We start from the raw sequence: 18,405 nt of genomic DNA, 5'->3' as shown, positions 1-18,405 counted from the left end.
GGGGTTGCTATCAAAAGCTGTGAAAGTTAACTCAGTATATATAATCAGATAGAAAAGAGTCATCTAGAAGGTAGAACAGGATGCAGCAAGGAATTAAAAGCTATGGGGACCTCACAAGGTATAGAAATTATAAAGATTTAAATAATTTTTGCATGTCCACAAGTTACCTACCACTTTGTGGCTGCTGCATGCATAACTTCACTCCCAAAATTTTAGGGATCAAGGTAAATTTAAATTTCTAAGTAGAGAATTACCATAATAGTGCGCTGCTTTCTATGTCTTTCATATGGTGAATTCACCATATATAGACAGCTAAGAATTATTGTTAGGTATCCAATAATCTAGTTAATGCAGAAAAGCCTCATTAATAAACAGTCAAAATTGTTATGCAAGATAATTAACATCTTCTGCCTTCTCTCCGGTGTTCTGTTTACCCTTTCAATTTCTCACTATGTCTTAAGACTGAGGGTTTCAGTCTTCCTTAAGAAGAGCAGGGAAGGGTTGCAGTGAGGCATCTGGAGATCTTTACAGGGAGGAAGACAATGCTCTCTGCAGCAAGGAAACTGAGAGGAGTGAAGTGTTAAGGCTTTCTTCCTCTTCAGTTTAATATCCACTTGGGGTTATTTTATCCATTTTTTGGATACCACATTTATCGAACTACCAGTGGAAAGCAGACTGAATCTTTAACGTTCCACTTTGAAATCAATATAGTGCACATTAACTTGTTTTTTTTTAATAACAATTAGAATTTGTACGACATAAATATACTTAAAAATAAGGCATAAGGTATGCCTCTATGTAATTTCTTTGTTGTCTAAAACAATACTTAACTAACTTTTGTAGCAGAAGTTATAATGCCCAGTATTTCCTTTTCCTTTGTTTCCTCTGCAGTGTTTCAGTGTTTTCAGTGTTCTCCCCATGAAATATGAAATATAAAAAATTCTCATTTGAGTGAAGTAGTTTTGATGATTAGGAAATATGATTAGTATTACTAATTAAAATACATAATTCTTGAAATATTAGTTCCTTTTTTGGTTTAGCATCAAACTATAGATGCTCAATTAAAATTCCTAAGTGGATCAAGGGTTGCAGGACTTCATAAAGAGGACTGAGTTCTAAAGTTCAAAGATATTGCTGACTACTTTGCAAATTCATGGTATAATTTAATAACTCGAAATGTGGTCACTGCGGTGTGTAAGTGTTCCACTGGAGGCTACGAAATAAGCAGCTTATTGACAATTTGCCAATTATGTCCTTACTTCAGAACTAGGCATTTAAATTATGAATGGCTTTAGACAACTTCATTGGGATATAATAGATAAAGCAAGAAATATAAATCTATAATACAAGGAATGATGAGATTAGAATCCATTAAGAATTGATAATTTGAAAGAGCTCATTTGTTTGCTTCAAGTACTCTTAAAAACTTTATAAAAAGTATTGTCTTCTTTTTCCCTTAAGGGATAACTTACACCGATAAGTTATACTTACAGAGGAAAATTTATTGTTATGTTTTGAATAAGAGTCTCTTGCAAAGGTGTCTGTTTAAAGTACTTGCTTCATCATATCGTGCTCTAAAGCATTAGAAATTTATTGCTGGTTTTGATAAAGAGATGGAAAATACGTTAAAACAACTAAATTAGCTGATCTGGAGGCTCTTCTCAGCCTTATTGAACATGCAGCTTTTTCCGCACTTCATTGCCTTCTTACTCCCATTTTTACTATCCCGTAAAATAGTTCCTACTATTTCAAAACCTAGACAGAGTTTTTAATTTCATTTATGACATCATAAGCCAGGAATCAGAGTTCAAATGAAATAGAAAGTCACCTTACCAAGTTACCTGCTTCAAGAAGGAAATCAAAATGGTAGTGATTGTGTCTCATGGCTAATGCCTGGAGCTACATTGAAAAAAGGTCTGCAGCCTGTGGCGGTAGCTCTGTACTGGTGGCTGGAGGAGGACCGAAGAGAATAAGGCAGAAAATAAATAAAGTTTCTCATTGTGGCTGTGTAAGAATAGCTCTATTGGTGTCAACTCCGCAGAGCAAGAACAAAACAGGAACAAAATATGCTCCAATGTCTTCCATTGTAATAAAATTAAAGATTGTTCTCATAAAATTCCAATGTAGTTTAACCTAATTTGTCATGAAGCATCTTCAGCTCCACAAAATATCTTTCTTTTGTACAAATGTAGCAAAAAAGGACTGAAAAACAAGATTAGATATGTGAATAGATAATGGCTCCCAATTGAAACAGAAATGGTGAAAACAACGTGGCATTGTATAAATATCTTTGTTTAAAAAAGCTTTTTGAAATGTTACACAATTAAAATCCAGTTCAAGTTTGTCCCAGGTTAAATATGGAACAAAAATCATAAATGGCAACTATCCCAAGTAAATTTTTTTGCTGTTCCGTTTTGCTTTTCACGAGAGATATTTTACTAAAATTTCTTTATTAACAAAAAGACAAGCTTTTGATCTATATTATATTTCTTATTTTAAACTTATTTTTGCTGAGTTCCAAAAGCAGCTATATATTAATGCCAAAAGACAGACAAAAAGAGGAAATTTTTAACTAAAGAAAGAACATCTCAGCTGTAAAAGAACAACCTCCTGGAACAGCCAGTAAATGGAAGTCTGAGAAGGGCATCAGTTAAAGCTATTTATGGCCCATCTTATATGTCCATTAAATCTTAAGAATTTCAAATGGTATGAAGTATGTTTTAGTACTTTTAGGAGGTTGCATGACTGAGAAAAAAAAAGGTATTCTCCAAATTTTGCAAAAATTACATTTGAAATCACATGAATACAGTTGGAGTTGCATTAAAACATTTTCATCTAAGTTCTGAGTGATATAGAAGTGATTAATCTGGGGAAAGTGAGAACTGCCTAATTGTTTTAAAATTGTTAGCTGAAAGCTAACAGTCATTAATAGCTTCAGTAATGATTGATCCATCTCCTCCATACCAGAGATTGTTCCAAGAAGACATATTCAAAATCATTCCAAAACAAAAACCTGTATAAACAAGGGCAGAGTTGGACACAGTGTTCCTCTGTTGAAAGTTTAATGTAATTTAGAAGGATATTACCCAGAAATATGGAAACTTGCACAAATTAGAAAGCTTTAATTTTTGCTTTTTTATTATTATTTTTTGTCTTTGTTTCTTTTCTGTTGTGGGAAAAAGTTGAGAAATTATCATCTGGAAGAAGAGGTAGAAAGAGCTTTCAGAGAAAGACTGGTGAAATATTTGATACAAAACTATTTAAAGTTATTTAAAAATATTTCAGTTGTTTAAAACACAATGCTTACGTAAAGCCAGCAAAACTATTACAATGCTACTTAGTTCTCAGACCCTCTTCTAAAATAAAATTTTCACCAAAGTTTAGACATTTTCCAATTTGTTTTCTAAGGAATTAAAAAAAAGAGACGATAAATTTATAAATTTATATTTACACTGTTCCAGCTCCGGCAGGGAAGCACAGAACCCAAATATGCAATGTATTACAGAATTGGGACTTCTATTTTCTGTACTTACATATTAAAAGGTTTCCTTCATCTAATTCTCGTCAAACATTTCCTTTATTCTAGCGCTTTTTATTTAATTTTTATTAGTTCAGTCTGTTTTTTCTTGTTTGCTAGCTTATTTTTAAAGGTAAATGTTATTGCTTTAGTGTAGATTACTATCAAACTCATTACATTTTAAGCAGGAAACTGAACTCCAACAGGCATCTCAAAGGAGGGAAAAGACCTTGCTGTTACCTACATCCATTAAGCAGGCATGCTTGCCAAGTCCATGTGCATTAGCTACTTTTGTAACTTTAACAAATTTCATCTGAGCTTTTATTCTGCTGACCTAATTTAACAAGAAGGAAATTCAATAACAACCCCTAATATTGAAGCATTATTTCCCAAGAGGAATTTAACAACACTTCTACATCAAATAATAATGTGTGAATAATGGAATATATTTATACTGATGGCAACAAGAAAGTGAAAAAAGACCAAAAAAAAAAAAACCACAATATATTATATCATCTTTTCAGAAAACCCCAATAGCTTTCCAATTTTTAGGGAAACTAATAAAATCCTGAAGAGCTAATTTCAAGTTTGAAAATCCTATGGTCTTTGAGAATAAACACTTCTAATTGTCTAAGAATAAATCATAGTCCTCACCTCTCACTCAGTATACCTTCTTTTTTTCAAAAGAACATAAATATGAGTTGTGATAAATAATTATCCAAGGTGGAGGACCACATCTCCAGTTTATACATTCTGATATAATTCAGCATATGCTATCAGTGGTTTATATTAGAACAGATTGTTCTGGGTAGCACTCAATGTTTAAAAATCAAGTAAATGTCAAAATTTTAGAAGAAAAGAAGAAAGTGTACGAAATGATACATAACCTGGTTTTTGTTTAGACAAATGGAAACAAATGTCTGTGAGTTACTGCGAACAGTCTTGGGGCTAAAGTCCTTGAAAGCAGTGGCTTTGAGAAGTTCTTTAGTTTTCCAAATGCTGGAGAAGAGGGAAAAACGTTCTCCTGAGAGAATTTAACTCTCAGGACAAAAGCTGGTTTGCGAACTGAACCTGTTCAGTTATTAACACACACACACACACGCGTGCACACACAGAGAGCCTTTTAACTGTAAGAAATCACTACACTTCATAGGCTTTCTGCTCTAAACCCCTGACATTTTATTGCATACTCTTTTAATAAAACAGGCTTCCTGGAAATATCTTAAGTAGCAGATCAATATCAAACTGAAACACAGAAAGAATTTCTGAAATTTTTACATAGCTCTACTTTGAAAAAAAAATATTTATGATGATAGAGAGCTATAGCACAATGTTATTGAATTCAGAGGACACATGGGTTTTCTGTGTGCAATGTTACTTACCTATGAAAAAGAGAAAAGAGGAGAAAAAACAACCCAAGCTTTTTACTGCTTGAAGTTTGTGCCACATGTGGAAGAATATACAAAACTGCAACCACCATGCATTTTATTTTCTGTGGGCATGCTGAAAAAAACCAAAAATACCCTGATTAAAATTTGGGAAACTATGCCTTATTAAGATGACAAATCACAGGTTTTCATGATTTACTGAAGGAAAACATTACCAAATGATCTCACTAGCAGAAAGTGTTATTCTTCAAATGCTGGGACAGAAGTGAATAGAATGTGACTAAACTTGTCTTGCTGAAATAACATCTCATGGTTCTGTAGAAGAAGGAAAAACTAAAAGAAAACAAAGCACAGCAAAAAATGAAGTGCAGACAAAAAAAAAAAAAAACGGAGAGGCTTGCCTTCTCTCTGCAATATCACTTCCTACGATGAGATTAATTTCAGTACTTTCCAAAATTAGTTATGCAGGATACTTGCAAAACAGGTCGTCATTTTTTAAATACTTCCTACATTTTAAGGCTTTTTGTATCACTCCATATTGCAAGATGATCTCAAGAACTTTTTCTATTTAAAAGTTTGCTTCTTGTCATGTTGTATTTCTTCTGATGCATATGATGTTCTCTTTTGCCATTTAAAATACCCTGGAGAACTGGTGGTTTACCATTTCCTCATTTCTAAAACTACTTTGTGTTGGCTTTTCAGTTCTCTTGATAGTAAGATTAATAAAACACTGGAATTCTTGTAAATCAAATCGGGTGGAAAACATTTGAAGCAAAGGCAGCAGCATTTAATGTGTAAGTTTCAGCAATATTATTCCCCTAGTCTATATAAAGAACACTCTTAGAGGTTTCTAAATTGAAAGGTTTTAAGGGGAAATAGTTGATCATCTCAGGGCACTCTTTCTTAGGAAGTGTTCTGACAGCAGCTACCTAACATACTCACAGTGTTCTTTCTATCTGCATAGTCTTTATATTCCTAACCAGGTTGCTTTCTATGTCACAGTGTTTTGTATCTGTGGTGTACAGCAGCAGGGATGGACACTAGGCAGTGAATGCATTTCAACTAACGTTGTCTCTTCTCTGTTTAATTTCAGGTTTTGGTTACTATGAACAGTTCAGAGATGAGTTGCTGGAAACTGCTTGCCTGCATAAGCAACTAGAGATATAAAAAGCGAGTCAAGAAAAACTGTAGACTCCATTGCTGACTAGCTTGAAGAGCATCAGCAGTGGAGAACTATGACAATACAGCAAGTCCTATTACTTCTGCTGCTCTGGATGTGGTTGCCACATCCCTGCCATCCAGAAATGCTATTCAGAAGGACTCCGGATCTCAGACCCAAAAGCTTTGGAGGACGTGCGTCTGGGAATGATGGAAAAGCAATTCACCGCCAGAAGCGAGGCTGGATGTGGAACCAGTTTTTTCTTTTAGAGGAATACACAGGATCTGATTATCAGTATGTGGGCAAGGTAGGTTTCTCATTAAGTTTTCTGAATAATTGTCAAGTTTACTTACCTTTCTACAGAGCCCTAGTTTCCGTGTTTTATTCTAATGTGTAAGAAGCACATTTCCAGGCAATATATATATAGTTTGTCCTGCTAGAATCACTAAATTAGTGTTGCCAGTTAAAGTTATTAAAAAATATTTGAATGAAACAAATGAAGACATCTCTGACAAATTTGTTTGCTTTAGCACATCATTCCTACCAGCAGCCCACTCAGTCTCTCTTCTGTATCAAAACATAGTATTTTATAATTCATTATAAAATTACTTTTCAACTCTTTCTCTTTGAATATTTCATGCTTCATACAAGATAATGCATTCTTTTTCTATGCTTACATTTGAAGAATGTAACATATTTAAGAAAAAATACTCTTCCTCTAACTCCTCCTGACTTTCAATAAACTGCAGCGAGTAAAATTCATTAACAACTGTGTGATAGAAATGAGGTGGTTAGGAAGTGAACTACAATAGAGTGAGCAGAACTGCACATATGACCGTGTAGCATTCTAGATGCATACTTAAAAGACAGCAGAAGTGTCCTTTAAACTATTTTCAGTTGACGTTTATATTTGCCATGTGATTTGTTCAATATTTATTTTCAATAATCTCAGCTCTCTCAGCCTCCCCTCATATGAAAAATGCTCCAGTCCCTTAATCAACTTAGTGGCCTTTTGCTGGATTCTCTACAGTAGCTCTGTATCTTTCTTCTACTGGGGAGCTCAGAACTGGACAGAGCACTCCAGAAGCGTCTCACAAGGGCAGAGCAGAGAGGAGGGATCATCTCTCTTGATCTCACGGTGATGCTTTTCCAGATGGAGCTCAGGGTGTTGTTGACCTTCTTTGCTGCAAGAGCATGCTTCTGGCTCATGGTCAGCTTGCTGCCCGTGAGGACCCCAAGGTCCCTCTGCAAATTTGTTTTCCAGCCCACTGGTCCCCAGCACGTATTGGTGCATGGGATTATAGAACAATTCTTGTAAGGAGTAAGAATGCTGGTGTGTTTGAGAAAGGAAATGCTTACTAAAATTTATGAAATGTAAATACTATGTAAAGATTTAATAGTGCAAGTTTACGAATGAGTAAACTGCATTTTTGTTTAGAATTTTTATTTGTTGCTTTGAGCCTGTAATTTTAGCACTAGCATTTGAATGATACAGCCATTTCCAAAGCATGTTGAGAGCTTTGTAAATAGTTCTTATATTCATTTCATACACTTATAAAGTGTAAAGTCATGCCTCCCAACTACTCCAAAGAAGCTAGGCCAGTTCCTCATCCAGGCCAGGCTGATAGCTTATGAAAATTGACCTTGCCCACAAAATAAGAAGTGTCACTGTAACACAACACTACGTTACTGTATTTAGAAGTGTATTGCTTCCAGAAGTCCCAGGAAATAAATAGCTTTGCAGGGCACCCTGAATTTCAAATTATTTAGGGTCCTTCAGAAACCTAGTTATTACTTTTTAAATTGCATTATCTTTTAATATTTATGATCCCAAATCATAAAGTGTGAGTGGTGTTACTTAATAATATTTTTCCAGTCACGATGAGTGAAGGGAGACTCTTTAGAGGGAAAAGGGTTAACATTTTTATAGGCTAACTCCTCTGCATTAGAGAGACACTGATAAACTGAACTACTTTGGCTGAGAGAAGACAAGTGTTTGAAATGGGAAGTGATAAGTAAAGATAAGTAAAATGGCAAATAAAGAGTATAGAACTGTGAAGAAACTTGAGAAGCAGTTAAGACTGCACTTTCACCTTTTTTTGCTCTGCTTAGACCAAAAAAGTTGTTAATCTGAGAAAGCAAATTTAAAATTAACTTGAGTATATAAAGCTGCCTTATAAAAATTTTCTGACAAGTTTGGGAAAAGTGTAAAAACCACATGCAAAACGAAAAGTATCATAGCATTGTATTTGCACGGACAGAGCTTTACACAAAGGAAGCAAAAGGAAAGCTAAAATTTTATTTTTATGCTAATTGCTAAATTATATATAATAGATAATATAAATTGATATAAATCTAAATAATAATATAATAATATAATTAAAATAATATAACATATACTATAATTATACAACAAATATATATGTAATATAGATCGATATAGATTTATAATAATATGCTAAAATTGATTGTTATGCTGATTAATGTTTTAACACTCTGATAGTCCAAATTCTGAAATTATTAGACAAAAAAGTAATTAACGATTAAAACCACAGTAAATAAACTTTATAGTAACTACCTCTGTTCCCTGGTGTTGCACTCACCTTTTCAGAGGCTGTCTGGGTTGTGTAGTCACAACATTTCTGGATGTTTCCTTTTATCTGATTTTACGCAAAGACAAAATGATTTGGATAGATGGGTGTCATAAAATACTACCTATCTGTTAATTTCTCTGCTATGTTTTTGGAGATGGTGTTTGGAAATTATGTGAGATAGTAAGAGCACAAGTTGGAACTCAATGATTCATGATCAATGACTAGGAGAGAAGGTTTGTCATGGAGAGGTTTCAATCAAAAATAAGTATTAAGTGTGATTTTTAAAACTGACAATAATAGTTAGATGACGAACATGCCAGGGAAAAAAAATCAGCAAAAATTCCAAAAATGACGCTATCAGTTTCATCTGGATTTGTGATTTACATCTTCTTGCTTTCTGAGCTCATGATTGATATATTTTCTCTTGTTTCTTATCTTGCATTTATATATCTGTCAAGGAAGCCTGAAAATTTGAATACCACATTACTCTTGAAACTAGTATCTACATTTCACAATACAATTTATGCATTCATTTATTCACTGTTTAAGTCATCTTGAGAATGTTCTACGAGAATAGTAGAATCTATGAGTAGAGTTCCTCAAGGGTCAGTATTAGGAGTGGAACTGTTTAGTATCTTTGTTGGCGACATGGACAGTGGAATTGAGTGCACCCTCAGCAAGTTTGCTGATGACATCAAGCTGAGGGATGCCATCCAGAGTGACCTGGACAGGCTTGAGAAGTGGGCCCATGCCAATCTCATGAAGTTCAAACAGGCCAAGTGCAAAGTCCTACATGTGGGTCACAGCAACCCCAAGCACAAATGCAGGCTGAACAGAGAATAGCTTGAGAGCAGCCCTGAGGAGAACAGCTTGGGGGTGTTGGTGGATGAGAAGCTTGACATGAGCTGGCAATGTGTGCTTATAGTCCAGAAAGCCACCGTATCCTGGGCTGCATCAAAAGAAGCGTGGCCAGCAGGTTGAGGGAGGTGATTCTCCCCCTCTAGTCTGCTACCATGAAACCCCACCTGGAGTACTGCATCTAGCTCTGGAGTTGTCAACACAGGAAGGACATGGACCTGTTGGAGCGAGTCCAGAGGAGGGCCACAAAGATGATCAGAGGGCTGGGGAACCTCTCCTATGAAGAGAGGCTGAGAGAGTTGGGGATGTTTACCCTGGAGAAGAGAGAGCTCTGGGGAGACCTTATAGCAGCCTTCCAGTACCTAAAGGGGGCCTACGGGAGAGATGGGGAGGGACTCTTTAGCAGGGAGTGTAGCAATAGGATGAGGGGTAATGATTTTAAGTTGAAAGTGGGGAGATTTAGGTTAGATATTAGGAAGAAATTCTTTATTGTGAGGGTGGTGAGACACTGGAACGTGTTGCCCAGGGAAGTTGTGGATGCCCCACCCCTGGAAGTGGTCAAGGCCAGGTCGGAGGGGCCTTTGAGTAACCTGGTCGAGTGGGAGGTGTCCCTGCCTATGGCAGGGAGGTTGGAACTAGGTGATCTTTAAGGTCCCTTCCAAACCAAACCATTCTATAATATTATGATTCTATAATAATATGATGGAAAGGATGTTTAATGATTGAATGGCCTATGTAATGCAGTAACACCTGAAGAATTCCTCATTTAAGTCAACCATGCTCATAAAATGGTGGCAAAGTACATAATGACTGATTATGGACAGTCATTGGTTGCCTCAGGTCAGTATTTTTTATTATAAGAAAGAAGGATGGTCATCTTTTCCTTCATGCAATATAAAGCATCTTGAGGATAGAAATCAAAATGATATGGGTGAATTATATATACGCAGAACCTCAAATAGTAATTATAGCTGTACTTTCTGGAAAAGGCTGAAGCCATAAAAAAGAGCAGTGTAGGAAAGCAGACCTATATATGTATTACACAATTTATCTTTGAGCTATCTTTGCAAAAATAAAAGGTACTTTTCCCACTTCCAGAGAAACAATGCAGCAATGTTCAAAAAGAAGCTTAAAACTCATATCAGAAAAGCCATTTTTTTCATATTTGGGGTTAGAGTTATGGATAATACTTCCTTTATGTATTTTTTCTGTGCAGAAAGCCTATGTATGCTCTGTTGTCCTTTCTTAACATACAGAAAGCTGATTAATAATTTTTATTTCTTTCTGTTAGTATATAGTTTCAAGGACCATTTCTTATTTTTCAAATAAAGTGGTGCAATTATAAAGTATTATGCATTTTTAAGCTTGTTCTGAAAAACTGTAATTTATTTTGAGTATATCCAGAAAAAAAACATTCTTCTTTTAAATCTAGAAGTTTTACTCTAATAGTTGCCACCTAAAGGAAGCACAACTGTGTAGCAACAGTGTCGTAATCCACACTCATTCAAAAATAAATTTACTAATAAATTCTTCATCCACATTAAAGTTTATTTTCCTTCCTTATTATTTTGCCAGATCTTGCCAGTTGTTTCATTCTTGCAGATAATTTTCTCACTTTGCTCTGAAACAGTGACGTTTTTCAGCAATTTTCATCACAGTAGTTTTATTGCAAAAAGGATTAACTGACATGAATTTTTTAGTACTATGAGACTGAAGTTTTTAGTTACACTGCAGTGTTTTTAGTATCTCAAAAGATAATTATTATGTATTTGCACATAAGTTTATATATAAATTTTGTGTGTGCCATACCAGAACTTTTACCAGAAAGGATTATCCTGGCAGTATTCATAATTGCATGCTTCTAAGTGCACCCATTATCTTTGACGGTGTACCGAGCAGAACACTTAGTTCCTCTCAGTTTGAGAACTCCAACGCAGACAGGATTCTGAGGAAAGGACTTGGAGTATTAGCAACATACACATAAATTACATAGTTTCAAGAACAGTGATTACTGGTCCATAGCCTATCTTTTCCTTTTAGTTACTGTGTCTATTGACATTGTGGATGGTATACCACACAAGTATGCAGGACCTTCCTTCAGGTACCGGTTAAGTTGATAAAGGCTAAAAGACATCTATCCCAAAAAGTGGCATTGCTTTTAGACACTTCAACAAGAGCATAACGTGTAACAAAAGTGTGAACGGAGCCCAGGACAGCCCAGTCATAAAGATGTGAACTATGGAAGTCTCAGATGTTACTTATACTCTAGTTAAATGTATATGTATTGGAGTTAAATGTACTGTTTTAAGTCAGTACTGCTAACATTCCTTCATATTAATTAACATTGTTAATATTGCTTAGTCTTGCTTCATATAGTCCATAATCCAATAAGATATATTTTACACAGAATTTGGCAACACCAGAGGTAAAAAGATGCACTTTCCTGAAAGTCCATGTTCTGTCAACATAAAAGGATAATGATTAGCTAAGACCAGACATGCATAGAATTGTCACTGTTTAAGACACAATCAGTTTTAAGGAAAGATTAAACAAAATAACTTCCTGAGAGAAATGAAATCCAGAAACCATTCTGGGCAGAAATTTTGGGTGGAATTTTCTTTCTGGTAAAGCAGCTACCAAAAATACTCTTTTTGGAGATGGTAATACAAAAGAACATGTTGTCTTGATTTCAAAGAATTCACCATCAAGTGGGACACACAAAAAAGTTCCCAGTAAGTGTTGCTGTTGTAGTGGTAAGATGAAGACGTACCAAACCCTTTTTAAAACTTCTGTATTTTGATTCCTGAAGACTGTTTCTACCATAGCTCTTTCTTTTGTAAAGATCTTTGCCATGAGATATTAAAGAGCATAATTTTGAATTGAAAGTGCTCATATGCAGGCTTAATATTTGGTGTGGAGATCTGATTGACCATAAAATGCCTTCCCTTTCAGATGAAGGAAATCAGCTCTGTGGCACTGAAGTTCTGCAGAGCTTGAATTTTCAGCTAGAGCAGATCCTTGTGACAGGGATCAATAAAGAAGAATGGAAAGGGAGGAAAGATATTCTACAAACTGGATAAATAACTTGTGATCCGCTGTGTCTAGGACTCGGATGCCAAGGTGAAAGCGGAGAGCTTGTCCTTTAACAGCTTCCACTTGGCACTTTTTTTGGTGTAACTCTACTGGATGCAAAAAAATAAGTTTTTCAAAGCTGTGTGTCTTCAAAAATCTTATTTCATTTAAGATACTGCAGTATGGTGGAATTGACACTTGAGGAACAACAGCATTTAGAAACATTTATTTCTCAGCAAGACTTTACATATAGACTGTGAAGAGAGTTATTTAAGGCAGCAACTTATGGCAACATTAGGAAAGCTTGCTTTTGGGGGTACATGTTTGGGCTCCTAGATATTTCAGCACAGGTCAAGAGTGTCAGAGTGAAATATGTTTCAATTTCTTTTCTTTTTCTTTCTTTGGTTCTTTCCTACCTCTTGTAGTCCAGAACACAAGAACTATGATGGCTTCTCAAAACACGTATTACAAACACTGTTTTTCCATACATCAGAGGCATCAAAAGCTTCTTGTAAAATTGTCCTGAAGGCTGATTGATTCTCAGCTAGTGCTGAGATTAAATTCTTTCTCAAACTCTGTAGGGATCGAGCTTAGTAAGGAGTTTAGGACTGTAACTGGTTAGATTCATCATTTACTCTAAATTGCAGTGTGCAGAGAGTTTATATTTTCTGTTTGTAAAAGGACTATTCCTTTGGAAACCTCAGCATATGTTGGAGTCTCTGTCTTCTTCCTTCATTAAACAGCAGCAGAAAGTACTGCTGGCAAGGAGCTGACCTGGCCAAATAGTTAAGTTTTTATTGCCATGAAGAATGAATTATTTGTTAGCTGCTGTACTGGATGTATCCCTACAAGACAATAGGTTTTGCTGGATGATGCAGGACAGAATTAACAGACAGTTGTTACAGAATACAAAGGCTTTGTAGTATCCACCAGTCTTTTAGTGAAGATCAAAGAAGCCACAGTTGTCATGTGTCTGAATGCAATGCTGGATATATTTGTTCAAAGGCTGTAGATACGCAAATCTTGGGAAGGGCAAGGAAGAACAGAAGACCTACAGTAAAACTCCAGTGTTTCACAGTGAAGTAGTACTGGAATGGATTACTGTCCTTTTAGGCTGCAGACCGCATCCAACAGAGCTGAGGGTAGACATTCCAAGGCAGTTTTGCCCTTCTGAGGGAGTTCAGTGTAAGTATTTGCTCTGCTAAGGAGAAATGCTGGATGTGTTGAATGTCTCTCTACTTAAAGTCTGTCATTAAAGACCAAACAGGCAGGCTGCTTTGGGACTGTGCTTTTTGTCTGTCTTGGTTTGGGCCAAGTTAGCCAATGACAAGAAAACTGATGCTCTCCCTCGTCTCTCACTCCAAGGAGAGGAAGAAGAGAGATAAAGAGATCTATGAGTTTAGGAAAAACTAAGCTACATTCATGAAATATAATAGAATAAAAAAGAAATAATAAAGTAGATACAACATATATAAATATATACAAAACCTTACCAATTTCCCAGGAAGATGCCACCAGCAGGCTGCAGGAAAGTTCCAGAGTGGTCTCAGTGACTGGGAACTGAATTCTGGAACACTCTGATAGGGATCAAAGCTAGACAAACTGACAATGTCCTCCTCATCAAAGAAGGACCCTGGAAAAGGAGGCAACCTGGTACCTTTGATCCCTCAGCTTCTATACTGAGCATGGCTGACAGGATGGAATAGCCTATTGGTCAGTTTAGATCACCTGGCCTGTCCAGTCCACCCCACAGGTGCAACCCCTCCTCAGGGTAAACAGTCAAGTCAGCTGACCCTGGTTGCCACAGCAACAAATACAAGCAAGAGTTTCTCTCAATGAACAGGAAGTTAGTTCTGCTCCAGCCCAAACCAAGACAGTCTCTAAAATGGTAAAGTCAATAGGACTGTTCATCCAACCAGAACCACCTAGTACTGCAAGAGACATGTTTCATAAAACCAGCAGGACCTCAACAGGTACTGGTAGCTCAAACTGCCAAGTGAAGCATCAGAGGAGCCACAGCACACATTGGAAGGAAGGATGGATGGATAGATAGATAGATAGATATAGACAAGGATAGAAAAATGACATTAAAAGCCCTAAAAAGATTAAAAAGTAGGCTAAGTAACGGTGATGTCATTCAAATTCTAGATTAGCAGAGGAGATGTGGTTTGGCAGAACTGAAAGGCAGCATGTCCTATATTTTTTATTACTGTATGAGTTGGACACAAGGAAAAGAGCTCAGAGTGTGCCAATGCCTGTATGGGTGCTGGTAGGGAAAAAATGGCTAAAAGTACTAACCTAGTTGTAGTCAAATGCATATATCTTCTTTACCAACTGGTATGATTGGTGGGGAAGCACCATGGTTCCAGGTTTGTATTTGCATCAGATCTTCACTGGCAATGAAGTCTCTGACACTTCCAGGCTCACATCATGTGTTCCTGCATAGCTAATTGCCTGCGGACCTGGAATCACATGGCAACTGATGACCTGGTGAACAAAGTGAACCATTGTCCCAAGAAGATAGAAACAGCTCTCTGATACTACAGACTCCAAGTAGAGAAGCAAGACAAACCACATAAAAAAGAACTGTAAGATGATACATTGCTTAGATAGACATATTTATGTCTTAGGTAGGCACATGGAAAGGTACTTGTAGACAATATCTTGAAGTTAAACACTTTCCATGATTTTTTCACTTCTATGGGTACAGTTTTATACATTGCATAATTTTTAAAGTCATGATAACTGAGTTATAGTGAAGGAAGTGGGATATCATCTCTAAAAGTTATATTGGCTCAGCTTTCAAGCAAATACTAATTTGATAGTCTGTTCTTATTTCTCCTTGGCCTCTATAGACCATAGAAATAAATAGTATTATATTTAATAAGTTTAACACTGTTAAACTTGAAATTCAAAACATGGAAGCTGCAATAGATCCTGAAAAACATGAGGTGATTTGAATCATTATTTTTTTCCTTCAAGGAAAAAAGCTAAAACTGTATGCCGTTTCTTGTAGGAGGTACAAAGCAGAGGAAAATGCTCATTGAAATAGATCTTAAATTCTGCTGAACTGAGTTACTAATCAATTGAAAATTAAATGAACTTTCTAGTTCTTCCTGACCAAAATGACCCTTCACAGGTATTTAAAAGCCTTCTGTTTCAAGCACAGCTTTTACATAATACTACTGGTGTGCTTAACTTCTGAGGTAAAGCACTAGAAATGTATTTTCTGTTTGCTATCATATATCATGGGCAGCGTTTTGCCCTTTCTGACGCAGTTTTTCCCCGCGGCGCCCGCCCGTGGCTGAGGGGCTCAGCTGTGCCCTGCGGTGGGGCCGTTGGAGCCGGCGGGAACCGGCTGTGTCCGGCACGGGGCAGCCCCGGCCCCTCACCACAGGGACCACCTGGCAGCATCCACCACTGCTTCTGGAACGAGGGCACCTGCACCCTACATGATAACATACTTAGCTAATGTATTTTAAAACATTATTTTGTTATTTCCTTTTCCATGTGTGAATAGATCTCTGTGGTTTAGAATCATACGCTATGCTCATAGTTAATTTTAATCTGCTGCGAGTACTTCAAAAGTAACACTTTTAAAACAATGTGGGGGTTTCACTTAATGATTTTCTACATCCACTTAATTGCTTTCATGTGCTTACCGCTTATATAAATACTTTTCAAGTCTACTCTGAAACTAATGTAAATATGAAGACAGACTAGTAGCTGGATATTGTTTCCTCTTTTTCTGTCAGTAACTAGAAGCTAGACCTAATGGTGTTCAGTCCTACAAGGTAAATGCAAGCCACTGGGAATGTATGAATGGTTTAATGAAAACCTGATAGTTTTCATACAAGAGGGAAGAAGATTATTTGACTTCTCCATTTTGCTGTTTACACATTGATACTTGAGTGAGAGCCATTTATCAATTTGATGAGAAGTTAAGTGATAATGAGACTGTGCAGTCAGTATGGTTCTACTAGTCACTGGATTAAGTTTTCTGCCACTGCCTTTCTCAGTCTCTGAGAATACTGTTTTGAGATGCTTGACTTCTTTTTTTTTTTTTTCCTTAATAATCCCAATAGCAGTGATATGCCATTTTGAAACTAATTTCTAAACCAGACAGTGCAAGCACAAAGTGCAATAGTGTTGCTCAGTTGTTTGAAAGATTTAGGGGGAAGACAGTCTAAGTTATGGGCATCCTTCCAGTAGGTGTAAAATCACTAGTAAGATGCTTTTTTCTGCCTTCACTGAGAAGAGTTATACCTCTCTTGGTTGGTTTCCAAACTCAGAGTTTGTACCTGATTATGCATTGTACTTAAAATGGCATCAAGCTTCAAAATAGTGTAGGAAACAGGGAAGTCGTTTAGTCTGAAGTCTCCAGTTCCTTTCAGTTCATTTTTTCTTTCACATTTCAAATTGCATCTGCTTGTCACAGAAAGGTATTCCAAAAAGGTAAGAACTGATAAAACTGAAATTATTTATATTCAAAGCCATAGCTCAGGAAAAGTAGAGTCCACTTCATCACAATGCATTCATTCGCTTAAGGAATTAAACAATGTAACAGAAAAGGAAGCTTTAGAAATATTTGACCTACACCTGGTTTGAAATGATAAATATATAAATACCCAATAGCTTTAACACCAATTCAAAGGCTGATGCTTTAGGGGCTTTTTTTGTTCCTCTCAATTTTATTTTTTTTAAATCAAATGCAGATGACCTTTTAAATATCCTATATAAACAGACAGCAAGGAAGAGCCGGGGGTAATACTGAGGGAAAATTGGTGACTTGCAACAAAATGCTCATAAGGGAGAGAGTTCTAAGAAGTTAAAAGTTGATGTTTACCCTTTTAGAATGTCTTTCTGTTGATTTTTCTTATGAGTGGTTTTGTCTTTGAAGATAATTAAAACTAAGCTGAAGCAAAAAGGCTACAATGGCAAATTCTTTCAAACCTTCCAATGTCCTTTTGAGGCAGTAGTTGGCTATATAGTCAATGTATCTGAAGTCCCTGGCAGACAGAGTAAGATTTGTTTGCAGGAGTAAGCATTCAATCATTGTCCAACTCATCAGTGTTATTTCCTCAAACTAAATTATTTCTGTTTCCTGAGTCTTTTAACAGCTATTCCCTTGAAAGTGTTAAAGGATGACTGCACCACTAAGGGAAAAAACTACCCTCTAATTTGATAATATTGTGGTCTGTAGCAATTTTAAATGTGCAGCCATAGATGAGTCCATACACTTTTCAAGTCTGAGAACAGAAGCTGTATTGTTTTTTTTTTTTTTAAAGATCCAATTCACAGAGCATCCAGTTGCCTGAAATGCAGGTGCAAGGTACCTTGCATGTCTCAACAAACCTAACAACTTAGAAAGGCATTAATGAATAATTAGGAGGCTTGGCATGCGAAAAGACATATTCAAATGGATTGTATGCAAGCATTTACATGGAAAACTTCATGGAACTGATTCTCCTAGAAGCTATGCTAAGGCACATGGAGGACAGGGAGGGGATTTGAGCATAGCTTCATCAAGGGCAAGTCCTGCCTGACCAACCTAGTGGCCTCCTATGATGGAGCATATGCATCAGTGGACAAGGGAAGAGCTACAGATGTAGTCTACCTGGAATTCAGTAAGGCCTTTGACACAGTACCCCACAACATCCTTCTCTCTTCACTGGAGAGATATGGATTTGATGGCATGACTGTTTGTTGGATGAGGAATTGGTTGGATGGTCACATCTAGAAGGTAGTTGCCAATGGCTCAGTGTCCAGATGGAGATTGGTGATAATGAAGGTTACTTGGTTACTTGTGAAATACTA

At 36.4% G+C, this 18,405-nt stretch overlaps 1 protein-coding gene across 1 annotated transcript in view; it reads left to right on the top strand.

Moving 5' to 3' along the window:
- Positions 1 to 6,140: 6,140 nt before the first annotated feature.
- Positions 6,141 to 18,405, top strand: part of LOC141463855 (cadherin-10) — a 64,417-nt gene continuing 52,152 nt past the window's right edge. The window contains exon 1 of the mRNA XM_074146506.1: positions 6,141 to 6,371. Coding sequence (XP_074002607.1) covers positions 6,141 to 6,371 — 231 coding nt within the window. The remainder of the gene's footprint in view (positions 6,372 to 18,405) is intronic.

This window comes from Numenius arquata, chromosome 4, assembly GCF_964106895.1.
Source record: "Numenius arquata chromosome 4, bNumArq3.hap1.1, whole genome shotgun sequence".
In the NCBI taxonomy this organism is placed as follows: Eukaryota; Metazoa; Chordata; class Aves; order Charadriiformes; family Scolopacidae; genus Numenius; species Numenius arquata.
This window is presented reverse-complemented; position numbering and strand designations above follow the sequence as displayed.